This window comes from Netta rufina (assembly GCF_964035555.1).
Source record: "Netta rufina genome assembly, chromosome: 2".
Taxonomy (NCBI): Eukaryota; Metazoa; Chordata; class Aves; order Anseriformes; family Anatidae; genus Netta; species Netta rufina.
The window spans coordinates 142,767,288-142,783,044 of record NC_140124.1 but is presented as its reverse complement, the minus strand read 5'-3'; the positions used below and the strand labels follow the sequence as shown (position 1 = coordinate 142,783,044).

At 34.3% G+C, this 15,757-nt stretch overlaps 1 protein-coding gene across 3 annotated transcripts in view; it reads left to right on the top strand.

Moving 5' to 3' along the window:
• The window catches only part of CSMD3 (CUB and Sushi multiple domains 3), a gene marked incomplete at both ends in the record, with an annotated part of 670,606 nt that overhangs the window by 155,856 nt on the left and 498,993 nt on the right, over positions 1-15,757 (top strand). For all 3 annotated transcript variants that reach the window (XM_084281281.1, XM_084281280.1, XM_084281279.1), the window contains one exon: positions 6,818-7,012. In XM_084281281.1, coding sequence (XP_084137407.1) covers positions 6,818-7,012 — 195 coding nt within the window. The remainder of the gene's footprint in view (positions 1-6,817; positions 7,013-15,757) is intronic.

The following is a 15,757-nucleotide window of genomic DNA, read 5'->3' as shown; positions in this document are numbered from 1 at the left end:
TAATATCTTTTTCTTCAGTCTTTGATCCATGAATATTTATATAGTTAAAGTGCCATGTAGGTATCTATTAATTGAAGAAAACATAAACAAAAACCACCAAAAACACAAACCAAGCAAACAAACCTACAATAGCATGCATGAAATCTTTGCTGTTGGATTGGTGAATGTTGTCAATGGGTTCAAAAAGCACCAACATAAATAACATAAATATTAGCAGTAGGCTTCACTGGTAGAAACAGGCAGAACAGACTGTTTGGTTATCCCTGAAGATCTGCACAGCAGCTCTGGAAGACTGTTCTCTTTCTTTCTTTCTTTTTCTTTCTTTCTTGCTTGCTTGCTTGCTTGCTTTTTGCTTTTTACTACTATTAATAAAAAAGTACCTCAAAAACATATAGAAATCTGGATGGATTGTGATAATCCCAGTAGAGCGCATAGATTTCTATTAATGCTTAAATTAATTTCAGTTGCCTAATCTATGCATCATCTTTGTTACTAATTTACTTAGTAGCATATGGTGTAGAAGTGAGACTTCTTTGGGATACAGGATGCAACTAGCGAAATACAAATGTTGTGGGAATTCATAAACTACACATTAAAATATGAAGAGCTTGGTTACTATAAAAATGAGAAGAGAGTGAAATGAAGGCACATAAAAATACCTTTATCTGCCATATCCTTTGCATGAATGTTATAAGGAAAATGCTGTGTGTGATATGTGTAATGAATACTGATGTTTTATGTTCATAATGATATGTACTATTATTGACAGATTGAGTGCAATTTATCATTGCTTGTATTCTGTTAATATATTTGCAATCAGATCATTTTTTCAGCACTATTTAATTCTTGTGGTTTGTAGCATGCTTTAACTGAATCTCAAAAACTGATATACTATAGACCACGCAGCATTTTTTAGTTGATGAAGAAAAGTTCTCAAGCTTCTAGTGCAACATACCTTTCATTTTTTCCTGAGTGGTATCTCACTGCCATGAACTGCTGCATCTCCTGTCACATTTCATGTGCACATTTTATATTCAGTACTTTTGCCAAATACAATATAATGATTCGCCCTAAATTTTGGTGGGATTAAATAGTTATGGGAAAATAATATTATTGTAGGTCAAAAGCCAAAACAAACCAAATCAAAAAGGTATAAATGAATGCAAATCATCTATTTATTCATGACAGCTCAGTCATCTGAAGAGTGTCATAAATTAATCTATCATGGTTTTGTAGAAAGATTAAAAGGCATAAATGGATAGGTAATTCCTAGCAACTTACTTTGGTGGACTTGCACTTATTTTCAGGATGTTTTAAGAATGCTTTCTTAATATTGTGGTGGTTTTACCGTGCTGGGCAGCTAAACCCCACAACCGCTCTCTCACTCCCCCTCCTTTAGATGAGGAGGGGGAGAAGTAAAGCAAAGAACAACTCACGGGTTGAGATAAGGATAATTTAATTAAAGGGAAATAATTATAATAATTAAATAAAGACTACCATGAACTAAACAATTTAACTAAGGGGAAGTAAAAGGGAAAAGGGGAAAAAGGGAGGAAAACAAACAAACAAAATAAATGAAAGCTATATGGAAGTGCAGAGGAAAGAAATTACTCTCTACTTCCCACAAATGAGCGATGATTGACCACGTCCTTGAAGCAAGGCCTCAACGCACGCAGCCGGTGTTCGAGAGGAGGACCGACGTCTTCTCAACGAGAGCCCACCCCCTCCCCTCTTCTTCCTGTTTCCACCTTTTATTGCTGAGTGTGACACCACATGGTATGGAATATCCCTTTGATTGGTTTAGGTCAGCTGCCCTAGTGATGTTTCTCTCCTCACTTTTTGCCCACCCCCTAGGAGGGTTAGAGAAAGGCCCAATGCTGTGCCACTGCTGCTCAGCAGTAGACACAACACTGGTGTGATAACGCTGCTGTTCCAGCTACAAGTACAGAGTACGGCACTGTATGGGCTGCTACCGGGAAAGTTAACATTCCAGCCAGACCCAGTACAAATATGCTTGCTGATCTCAAGAAGTAGCATATGACTGGCTGATATTGATCTTTTCTTTTTCATGTTTTCCTTCATTGTACTAACATTACCCACTCTATTTTTTCCTTTCCTTGGGGTTTCCCTCAGTCTGTAAATTCAAGTTGGCTGGGTATGTATATGTATTTTTCAATTTATACCTGGGAAGACAATATTAATTCTATATGGATCAGTGAATTCTTCTAGTCCCATTAAGATCTATAGTTAGAGGACAATTATACATATGTTCAGACCAATGTGAATGAGAACAAAATAAATAAATAAATAAATAAATAATAAAATAAGCAAAATATAAATTTTGAGAAAGAAAATATATTATGGGGTAGAAACTATTAAGTTACTTTTTTAGTGTACATAATCTTTTGAAAACCATTAAAAACAAACAAACAAACAAACAAAACATTAGAAGGTCTGATATAATTGAATTTTGGGCAACTGAATTTCAATCTACTTCATATTGCTATAAATGTGTCTTCTTTCCCAGTATTTGGGTATGTTGGGATGTATAGTACTCATTACACCCACACACAAACTACATGTCACGCTTTTGAAATTGGTCTTGACACTTCCATACAGTACTGTTCTCTCTTGTAAGAAAATATATATGCATTGCTTTTTGAAAGGCTATCTGTATACAACAGTATTACAGTATTTCCAGTCTTGTAGGCATCTTATTTTTAATATAGTGTGTTGCCTTAAATGAAAACAGAGTCTTGAAAGGTGTAAATAAATGAATACATCTTCTGTATCCAGATGTACTTTACAGTTGTAAAGTATCTATTAAAAATTGCAAACCCGATTCTTTTTTATTTCAATGTAAATGAGATTTTGTTTGTCCCACAATGTGCAGATTTGTGATAAGGGACTAAATTAAATGCAATGCCTAGTGAACATGGTTTCCTCTCAGTGTTATTGTGTGTCCCAACAAAAAGAAAAGTTGTTTGGATTTCTAATACTTGCATGATGAATGTGAATATTTGTATAATTTTCTAATAGATAAAATATTTATTTTTAAATAAAAAGTAGATCATAATTACTTTATTAATATACACTTTTTAAATTAAATTAATGATAATTATATGAAGTAGTTTTGCATGAGTTTTTCTCTTTGGTATTTACTGTTTATCATGCTATATTTTTTATATCTAATTAAACAAGATTCTAAGAGTGTTATTTCAAAATTAGATTTCATTGTGAGTTAAATTTTAAAGAGCAATGAACACGAAGAGGGTATATTTATTTATTTATTTAGACTTTATTCCTGCTAATTCTTGAATAATGAAATAGTGGAATTTAAGACGAGACAGTTGGAAATTCTGTATTCTTCTCAAAATGTCAATTTTCTAAACTAAGAACTTTTGTGTTAATAATTCTGTTTTATTAAAACAAACAAACAAACAAACAAACTCTTACATAACTTACATAAACTCTCCTTATTTTTTCCAAGCTTCTGGAGACCTCTTACTTTTAATGTTTAATAAATCTCTGATGCTTATCTGGAAGCGTGTGGAAAACAAGCAAACATAAGCTTTTGTCCTAATTTGATCTACAATTACATATTACCTGTCTTTACAAATTATATTTCTTGAAGTTTGGTCCATTGGAAGGATTGAAATGATTTCAGAAATATGGAAATGAAAATGGATTCTACTTATCAAAAAAGACAAGACTAATACAGTTATTTGGTGAAAACTAATGCATTTGTATATGTTCTAAATGAATGTACTTGTAATTGTTCAAAGTGAAAATACTCATAGAAGCAATATGTTTTAAATTGTATAGTTTATTATCTACTTTATTATTTAGAATCAGTAACAAAATGACTTGAAGGGCTAGAAGTAGTGACGTACTCCCTAAATTACTTTAATAATATTAAAAGTTAATGGAAAAGGCCCATTATTCTTTTAAAGTAAGTCATATAGTAATGTAACAGGAAAATGAGTTTAATTTTAGAAGAAGGTTGATTTTTAATTTGTGCTTTAAGATCATTTCATAATAATTGTGGTGTTTTCACCCTGATCAACAACTAAACTCTACCACAACCACACTCTTACTTCCCTTCCTCAAAGGAAAAGGGTGAGAAAATAATATGGAAAATGGCTTAAAGGTTGAAATAAAGACAGGGAGATCACTTACCAGTTACCATAAAAAGCAGACTCAGCATAAGATATTCATAGAATTTATTGCCTATTACTAACTATAGCAGCAAGAAACTAAATGCAAACTAAGGGACACCTTTGGATAAGATTTGAACACTTGATTATAACAGGTGTCTCCATGGAAACTTAGAAATCTCTATAGAGACTTTATACCCTTTAACATGTTTATGCCCTTTAACACATTTATAGGCAGGCTGTGTTACTCATACTCTTGGTATTTGAATGTGTTTTGCAGACAGTGAATTTATCACCAGCAATCCAACAAATCTGTGTACCTGTTGCTTTAATAAATTGCACTACTCATTAAATCTGTCTGTGATAGTTCTCACTGAACACAACCAAACTCTTTAAATGTGGCCATGGTAGTTCATGCAATGCGATTAGAGTGAGAATGTGCTACATTATTTTTGAATCTATAATCATGATAGTTCAGTACCCTAAATGCAACCGGACTTATAATAGCTAATTGGGTATACCCTTAACGCAACACCCCACTACCAAAAGCTCGTTGCATAAACCCAGTATAAAAATACACTGCCTTCTTTAGGTAATTTTTGAACAGTAAGAGTAAAGCAAGCAATTTTAGGCAGTGACTGTTAAAGACAACACTAGTCTTTATATTCTTAATTTTGAAGGACTGGGTATCTTTTTGTGGCCTTTTCACATACCACTAAGGAACACAGAAAGATTTAGTCTTCCTGGAGAAGAAAAAATAAAAATAAAAATAAAAATAAAAATAAAAATAAAAACACTGTGTACAGGTGAAGTTTTCAACTTAATTAAATACAACTTTATAAGATAACCAAAAATCAACAGATGATTTTCTAACCTTCATTTTGAAATTGTGTGATGACACTGAATAACTTGAATGGCCTTGGAAACACTTTTTAAGGATTTAAGAGATATCTTAAGGACAGAACACACAGCTTGATAAAGCAATACTAAGAACATTTAGGCGAGCCTTAAAGAGACCATGATGAGACAGGTCACTATCTTCTTACTTCTGTGTTGTATCCTTATGCAAGGTAATAAGAATCAAATCCATCTCTATACAGTTTATTATGTTATTATGTTATTATGTAAGAGAAAGAAAGCAATGACAATAATAGCAGCACCATAGCTAATGTGCATATTTAAGTGTTCCTATGTTCATATTCACATGAAAACATGATTGCTACTGCAAGTCTTGGTATTTGTATACACGTATATATAGCAATTTTATAGAGACATTTATAGCATACAGAGACATATATGGTTGTACTGGGTTACTCCTTTTAACAGCTGTTTTATAATTATTTTCATGTCTGGTATCAGAAATATAATAATATATCATATTTCTTGGTAGTTCTTGGCAGAGAAGTTGGACAATGTAATACATCTTATGAGCCATACCGCTTATTTTGATAAACACTTCTGCTTTTTTTCTTTAATCAAAATGAACTGTTACAGTTCTAGTTTTTTGTTCTGTTTTGTTTTTTGTTTTTTTTTTTTTTTTATATTATATTTAAATCCATATATATATGTATGTGCATTTACACATACTCATGAGCACATCGGGGATGCAGAGGAACAGTTTAGTTACATAGAACACAGGAAAGGAAGTAAGATAGTACATATATAACCAACTGCTGTTGTCTTGTTTCCTTTCTTTGGTGGATTAGGGAAATTTACAATGCATCCAAGTACAGGTTTACCTGATTTGCCTCTTCCTTTTAAGCATTAGGATTTTAAATACAAGTATTTACAACTTGGCACAAATTTTGAAGAACACAGGCCAGGTAATTATTTCACTCACACTTTTTGCAAAATCTATCTTTTTACGTCTATTAACTAAAGGTCTTCAGTAACAATGGGCATGTGCAATGTTGTAGTTAAGCAGTTCACACAACAGCCAAAAGAATATACAGTTGAAGTGCGAGCACCACCTGAACTCTAATATATCTGCTCAGTGACAAAACTGTGACTCATTTTTGACTCTCAGTAATTTAAATCCCTGAATCAGAACAGAAGTAACACAGACCTATGGTATTACATACATTTAAATTAACCAATGCTTTGCTTAGAAATCAGTTACCAACAATATTTCATCACTTTTGTCTCATTATCTAAAACCTAATAAATCATTTAACATTTTTCTTATCATGCTGATTTGTTAAAAACTCCCAGTGTTTGCCCTTGAATACTTTTTTTTCTTTCTTTGAAATTTGGTTGATTTAGATTTGACATTCTCCAAATCTGTATTACAGCTTTGTTTACTATTCTGCATTTGTACAACTTAAGAGTCACGAAAACATCAAGTTCCTTTGTTTGTTCTTCCTATGTAAGCAATTCTTTGCTAGTGATTAAAAAAAATATATGAGCTTGCCTATAGCTGGGGTTTAAGGAAAACTTTGTGCTTATTTTCATATAAGCACATTCTGCTTTGTATTTGTGGACATATATGCAAATGCTCAATAGACCAAGAAAAGGTTTTTCAATGTTAAGAGTTGAAAAATATTCATTAAAATACATTATCTACCCAAAGTTGCGCTAATTTACATTTTCTTTATTTTTCAGCACAACACAGTATTGATTTATAAAAATATTGTAAGTAATAATAAATATTTATTCTCTAGAATTACAGAGTAGCTCCTGTGGCAATCCAGGAATTCCACCAAAGGGTATCTTGTACGGTACAAGATTTGATGTTGGGGACAAAATCCGATACAGCTGTGTAACTGGATATATTTTGGATGGCCATCCTCAGCTTACTTGCATAGCTAACTCTGTGAATACTGCATCATGGGACTTCCCTGTTCCTATTTGTAGAGGTAAGATAAATACTACAATGATATTCTCAAATATATAATAATAATACTATGCGTATTAGTTTGAATTACCTAAAATGTCTGTTTAAATTACTAACTTTAACATTGTGATCAAAGAAAAAAATATTTTAGAATATTTTTATCTCTTGCTCATATATATCTATCTATATCTATACACACCTGTTAATTTTTCAGTAAGTATCCCAGTAAAATTGCTCTGAAACATTTGACTCTCTCTTATAGAGTTGACAAAAACATTCCATCTGAAATTAGCATTCTGATTTAATAAATAACAACAACAATAACAACCTGTTGAATTAAAGCCTGATTAATAAGTACCACAACAATTTAACCAGATATGGGAAGTGCATATCATATATGGAAATACCATTCTATTCTTTCTTATTCTTGGTGTAAAGCTATGCTTATCCCTGATCTCGAAGAAAATGCAGTTATTACACATAATTTTCTAGTAAAATCATTAATAACTCCTAATTCTTCCATTCCTACAAGACAGAAAATGCTGGCTCATAATGACAAAGATACACAATCAAGGCATAACTACGAATTTTGTTTAAGGAGATGGTTTTAAACGATTTGATAGAAAAGTGAATTTGGACAAAACTTAAATTTGTAAGAAAGGTGAAAGTTAAGGAACTTCAGCTTACACCATTGTCCAAATTCTTGATCTGCCAATTATGAAATGAGTTGACATTCAAATTTCACCCTGAAATGAAGATGACAGACTTGAACTTGATGATTCCACTTGTCAATCAATCACCTCAGTCACAATCACAGAATCACAGAATTTTCTAGGTTGGAAGAGACCTCAAGGTCATCGAGTCCAACCTCTGACCTAACGCTAACAGTCCCCACTAAACCATTTCCCTAAGCTCTACATCTAAACGTCTTTTGAAGACTTCCAGGGATGGTGACTCCACCACTTCCCTGGGCAGCCTGTTCCAGTGCCTAACAACCCTTTCAGTGAAGAAGTTCTTCCTAACATCTAACCTAAAACTCCCCTGGCTCAACTTAAGCCCATTCCCCCTCGTCCTGTCACCAGGCACGTGGGAGAACAGGCCAACCCCCACCTCGCTACAGCCTCCCTTGAGGTACCTATAAAGAGCGATAAGGTCACCCCTGAGCCTCCTCTTCTCCAGGCTGAACAAGCCCAGCTCCCTCAGCCGCTCCTCGTAGGACTTGTTCTCCAGGCCCCTCACCAGCTTTGTCGCCCTTCTCTGCACCCGCTCAAGCACCTCGATGTCCTTCTTGTAGCGAGGGGACCAAAACTGAACACAGTACTCGAGGTGCGGCCTCACCAGAGCTGAGTACAGGGGGACGATCACCTCCCTAGCCCTGCTGGTCACACTGTTCCTGATACAAGCCAGGATGCCGTTGGCCTTCTTGGCCACCTGAGCACACTGCTGGCTCATATTCAGCCGACTATCCACCATCACTCCCAGGTCCTTCTCTGCCTGGCAGCTCTCCAACCATTCCTCTCCCAGTCTGTAGCTCTGCTTGGGGTTATTGCGCCCCAGGTGCAGGACCCGGCACTTGGCCTTGTTGAACTTCATGCAGTTGACCTCAGCCCATCGGTGCAGCCTATCCAGATCCTCCTGCAGAGCTTTCCTACCCTCAAGCAGATCGACACACGCACCTAACTTGGTGTCATCTGCGAACTTACTGAGGGTGCACTCGATGCCCTCGTCCAAATCATCGATGAAGATATTAAAGAGGACCGGCCCCAGCACCGAGCCCTGGGGGACGCCACTAGTGACTGGCCTCCAACTGGACTTGACTCCATTCACCACGACTCTTTGGGCCCGGCTATCCAGCCAGTTTCTAACCCAACGAAGCGTGCGCCAGTCCAAGCCAAGAGCAGCCAGTTTCTTGAGGAGAATGCTGTGGGAGACGGTGTCAAAAGCCTTGCTGAAGTCAAGGTAGACCACATCCACAGCCTTTCCCTCATCCACCCAGCGCGTCACTCTGTCATAGAAGGAGATCAGGTTCGTCAGGCATGACCTGCCTTTCATAAAGCCATGCTGACTGGGCCTGATCGCCTGCTTCCCCTGCAATTGCTGCATGATGACTCTCAGGAGGATCTGCTCCATGAGCTTTCCTGGCACTGAGGTCAAACTGACAGGCCTGTAGTTTCCCGGGTCTGCCCTCCGGCCCTTCTTGTAGATGGGCGTCACGTTTGCTAGCCGACAGTCGATTGGGACCTCCCCCGATAGCCAGGACTGCTGATAAATGATGGACAGTGGCTTGGCCAGCTCCTCTGCCAGTTCCCTCAGTACCCTTGGGTGGATCCCATCCGGCCCCATCGACTTGTGCACATCTAAGTGCCGTAGCAGGTCACCAACCAGTTCTTCATGGATAATGAGGGCCACATCCTGCTCCCCATCCCCTTCCACCAGCTCAGGGTACTGAGTATCCAGAGAACATCCGGTATTGCCGCTAAAGACTGAGGCAAAGAAGGCATTGAGCACCTCCGCCTTTTCCTCATCTCTTGTAACTAAGTTTCCCCCCGCATCCAGTAAAGGATGGAGATTCTCCTTAGTCCTCCTTTTTGTGTTGATGTATTTATAGAAACGTTTTTTGTTATCTTTAACAGCAGTAGCCAGATTGAGCTCCAGATGAGCTTTGGCCTTCCTAATTTTGTCCCTGCACAGCCTCGCTACTTCTTTAAAGTCCTCCTTAGTGGCCTGCCCACTTTTCCAAATCTTATAAACCCTCTTTTTCCTCCTAAGATCAAGCCACAATTCTCTGTTGAGCCAGGCCGGTCTTCTTCCCCGCCAGCTCGTCTTTGGGCACGTGGGGACAGACCGTTCCTGCGCCATTAAGACTTCCCTCTTGAAGAGCGCCCAGCCTTCCTGGACCCCTCTGCCCTTCAGAACCACCTCCCAAGGGACTCCACCACAATGTTACATAAAATTTCTTTTGATGTATCTCATTCAGGAGAACTTTTGATAGATTTTATTTTTATTCCAAGGGAAATGCACAGCGCAACTTTGGAATAATATGCTCCCAAAGTAGTCTTGCGCTTAAAAATAACTCCAACATGTAAGCAGAAGACTATCATATATGAATATAGAAAGTACACATTCTTCTTGATCATGATCATCATCTGTAGGGAAAAACAGAGTTGATAAACTGGAAAGGATTTGGAAAAAGAGTAAGTAAGTTATATTAGGTTTCAAAATTTTCATGTTATCTAGAGACTGAAGGAGATCGCTTTTCACAGTATGTGAAAGAAGATGTGACTTGATTTACTATAGAAAGTCATGCAGAAGGACAACATTGGTTCAGACCAAACAGCTCCCTAGTCTAGACCAACAGCACTGAAGAATCCAAGGAGTATAACCCTGACAATAATAATAATTATTATTATTATATAAAGTAACAATAATAATAATAAAAATGATGACAATGATGATAATAATAAATAATAATCATTTTATTATAAAGTAATAATAATAATAACAACAACAACAATAATAAACACTGTGGACATTATTAGTGGTGGTTACTAATTACTGAAATTACACGTAGCAATGTGAAATTTTGATTTAAATTTTAACATCAAGCTTAATGGCTTGAAGGCTTATTGCACCTGCATACTGTTAGGGAATTTTTGGTCTAATTTCAATTAAAAATGTCACTAATTACTGTAACTCTATGTTTGATATTGGAAACATCTAGCTTTACATTTAATATGGAAACCTTTGTGATTCCATTCTAATAGATATGTCCTAATTTTTTCTAATGCAATTATCTAAACACAGAATTCTGCAGGAGGTTGCTAAAGGTGATTATGCGGTAATGAGCTTCTTATCTCTTTCTCTCTGTTTGCCATGGAGACTTTATTTGATTAAACACTTATCTGTAAAGAGTTCCTCTGATAAATGTCTTACTGTTCTCTACCAATGGTCATTACATTTAAAACAAGTTTATGGTTTAAATCTGATGCATAACACTGATATTTGTATTATTTAAGTTCTATATTTTGGGCCTAATTTTATTCAAAGAGAAAAATGTTCTTCATCAAATGCCTTCTTTTTTCTTTACTAGTCTCTGTGGTACCATATTGGAAAATCAGTGCACATGCCTAACCGTTGCTTTATTTCACATCCTGTTTCTCAGTGAAGATAGTTCAAATGCACAGATTTTTTCACCTGCCAATTACATGTTCTGACATACATACATATATTTTATTTTCTATTAGAATTAATAGAAATGCAAAAACACCTTATTTAAAAGAAAACAAAATTGGTCAATTATACTGTGCGTAACCTGTGACTAGTTTTTAAAGTCTTCATCCCTGACAAATTAATTTGATAAGGTTGTTTTCAACAGTGAAGCATGACAAAAGATTTAGCATATTACTTTCCATTCCTGAGATAATGTTGCAGCTTGTAATTTCTCAATAATGCAACAAGGTATGAATAATTTACTGAGGTTAATAAATAAGTGTACACTTATATGCAATATTGTCATTTTATAAAGATTATAATACTTACAAAAACGAAAGGGTATTCTGACTTTCATAATTTTAAAACTTTTCCTGTTCCAGGGTAAAAATAATTATCATCATATAAGAATTTTCATTCTAAAACTGTTCCTTTAGAATTCAAAATTTTTGAAAAAAAAATACAAAGGTTTTATGTATATTTTAGTTATAATTCTATTAAAATATTTTCACTGTTGCTTGTGTAGCTGCAAGTTATTTATCACTATTAAACTAAAAAAAATATTTTTGAATTTTTGTCATGATGTCAGATAGAAATATTGGAACATTGCTCATGGTTAGAACTTTCAATTCCATATAACAAGATGTATAGACAATATACAAGGCCTGTTTACATGATTGCTGCTCAGTGTTTGGAATTTCTGGAAGCTGTCTTTCTCAAGGATACAGGACAGTTTAATTCTCCATGATGGAGAATTAAAGTATCATTGCTCTTCTCTCAATGAAAGAGCATAGAAAGGAGAAGAGAAGGGGAGGTTCTTCCTTCATATTTAAGAAGCTGTCTTGTTCTTGTGAGAACAATCTTGTGAAGTGGAAAAAGTTAGTGCATTAGTTTTAAAACAAACAGAAACAAACACACAAGCAAATGCAAGCATGACAAAGGTTAGGTAAGCTGGAAATTGAATTTTCCAAAATTCCTACTGCTGCTTTGCAATGTTTTCCAGATATATGTGTCTATTTATTCATTTATTTTGCTGACAGTTGACAGTATTCATGCTATCTGACTTTAGATTCCATTATTTAGGTAGTTATGTCAAATCTGATTGTTTAAGATAGCCTTCATTATCAATGGACATAAATAGATCCATGTTATTTTAAAATAAAAGTTATCATCTCATAGAACTTCAGACTTCTGCTTAAGGATGGCGTAAATTACACCTGTCACCATACACAGAAAATTACATTTGTTTCATTGGCTATAAATATAGATTAAAATTATTAGTTCAGAATATTCTTAATGTTACTATTCATGAAAATAAATAAATAAATAAATAAAATAGATAAAAATCATTCAGGTTACAAGTATTAGTCTTTTCACTTTCACTTTTTCTGCTCTAACAAAGAGTTGTAGAAAATATTTTAACAAAAGAGTCTGTGTATCCACTACTTTGAATTCACTTGTTTTTTGTTTTTGGACAGAAAGTGTTTTGGATATAGTTACTTTTTTTTTTTACATTAACATAATACATTTCTACTTTTCTGATTGTAAGAGGATTTGTTTGTTTGTTTGTTTGTTTTTACATTTCGTCAAGACAGGTTAAAGTGTTTGTTACTACAAGTTCCATAACTCTATAATCCCCATTTCACTTATATATATATGTACCTATAAAGGTATGTTTATTTCTACTTAACTTTACAGATGTAATCTTCATTTCTCCTTCTTTAATGCATTTGTTCACAATGAACTGTTTTTTATATATTTATATATTTTCAAGTTATCTAACATAATATTCACATTCAAATGTGAATATTAGAATATTCAGCTCAATATTGAAATAGTTTGCCATTTCTTGTGTGAAGAACCCAATGGAGAGGAAAAATTGTTATTTGCAAATCACTGATGTATTTCTGTGACTACACAGATTCATGAGTATATATATATATGTATACATATATTGTATACATATATACATGTATACAATGTATACATGTATATGTATATTTCATACATGAGGTAGGTTTTAGGTTACAGAGAGCATCTTCAAACAACATAAAAGTTTACTTATATATCTTGTATACTCTCCAAAATATTTTTTCCTGGAGGAATATATGTGCTTATTATGGTCAATAATAGGAATTTTGAAATAAATAAATAAATAAATAAATAAATAAATAAATAAATAAATTTAAACTTAACTAACCTACCAATTTCATATTTTTATTCATATAACAATATTGCTATTCATATAACAATATAGATACTTCACAGATAGATAAATTTGGTTGCATTTTGGTAAATGATTTTATGACAGTGTAGCAAATAGAAATGAGTAATATAGACAGTAAACAAGCTGCTTCTGCCTCTGCATGTTTGTTGCAAGCTAACTTTGTACGGTGTGTAAAGAACAAAGCAGGAGACAAAGTCAAAGTACTGTACTTGATGTCAGACTGTACATAAACTAGTGGAATTGTACATAAACTAGTGGAATATATACAGGAGAAAATAAGGTGTGCTAACTTAAAGGCAGGAATAAATTACAACTCACAGGGAACAAGCAGTTTTATCTGAAGTCATTTCCTATATACAAACAGTTGTCACCACTTATTCTTGGAAAAAGACCCCACATAGCCAGGTGAGATGCATTAAAAACATGTTTATTTAAAGAAAGTAAAAAAAAAGAAAAGCTATGTGCTTCTTTTGTGGAATTATATATATGTATAGAAGATATGGACATAACATGAACACTAATGACTGAGCTGTTTTTCAGAGATAGTTCCACAGGTCCCTTTTGAGACTGGCTTATTAATGCCAGTGCTCTTATTGTTGCTTCATTAAAAATGTCAAATGGTCTACAGATGGCAATGATGCTCCCTTAAAATTAGAGATGATTTTTTTTTTTTTTTTGGGGGGGGGAGAGGGAGTGGCGGGATGTCATGAAACAAGTCTACCTTTACATTGATATAGCAGTATAATAGAAATTCAGTGTGTTTTCAGGTATGTGCTTTCCAGAAGAGCCCAGAAGTTCTGCAAAATAATATCTCAAATCACCTTTTTTTTTCATGAAGAAAGTTACATCGAGTTTAGCTGTACTGAATGTTTGTGATAGCAGATCTTTATGGGTATATATATATATATATATTTTAATTATATTTAAAAATCTATAATTTTTAAGACTAATAGAATTAAACTTTTGGCTCAAGGAAATGTATTAAAGTTGTGCTCTAGTATACTCTACCATACTTGCTCATATACCCTATCATACAGCTCATGTTATCAGTGTTTTTCTCAGGATAGTATCTGGTTCTCATTATCAGGGTCATTTCACTTTAACACACAGTATACTTGTGTGAACAAATACATCTGAGCCCAAAGAAGAATTCCATATATGAATTTTAATTTGAAATTGTATTCACGATTCTATTGTTATTCAAAGAAGTGGAGAAATTTCTTTGAATTATTAAAAGCTACTCTAAGTCATTGTTGATGTTCTGTGAATCAAGAAACTGGTGCAGTCCTATTTTATTATATTAATATTATCATATATTCCTAACAATATCATGAATATACACTAGTTTTACTGCACTATTAATGAAAATATTCTCATATATGCTTATATATGCTAAATTGAAATCGCTAAAAATCTACAAATAATAAAAATGATGTAACACAATATGCTTGTTTTAACCAAGAAACACTACCAGGGAGTTTTCCAATTTGTTTTAATACATTAGATCCAAGTGCTAAACTTGTGTATGTTCATTTATGACAACGATGACCACTTAACTAAGTTCATATGATGGTTAAGAACTGTAACAACTCATTCTGCTCACCTGTGAAAACTTGTGTTCAATGAAGTACTAATATATTAGTGATGGTAACCTAAAATAAATAATTGCTAATTCTTAGAAAGCAAATTCAGTAAATGTATTTTTTAAAAGAAAATATTTTTATTTTAATAACATTTCTTTTCCTCATCATTTAAATGTTCAAAGGGTGATTAAAGATGCAAAAGATCGGGATACTGTTTAACAGTTTAAGAAGCAATATAAAATATCTGAAAATGCTTTCCTTATTAATCCTTTCATTAGAAATGTATACATCCAGGTCAGAATATTCATCAGAACATCAGAATCACACTTTCATCTGGTTTGCATACTTTGGCTTTTTGAAGTCCTCATGAGATTAAACAAATTTTAGGAAGTGATCCTTCCACTCAACTCAGAATTGGTGAGGCTGCACATGGAGTATTGTGTCCAGTTCTGGGACCCCAGTACTAGAGAGATGTGAACATCCTGGAGAGAGTTCTATGGAGGGCTACCAAGATGATCAACAGACTGAAGCACTTCTCTCATGGGGAAAGGCTGAGAGCAGAGATTGTTTAGCCTGAATAAGAGGAGGCTTAGGGGGAAAATTATCAATGTCTATAAATACTTGAAGGGAGGATGCAAAGCTGAAGAAGCCAGATTCTTTTCAGTTGTGCACAGTGCCAGGACAAGAGGAAATATGCACAGACTGTAAAAGAATAGGTTTCACCTGAACTTCAGGAAGCACTATTTTA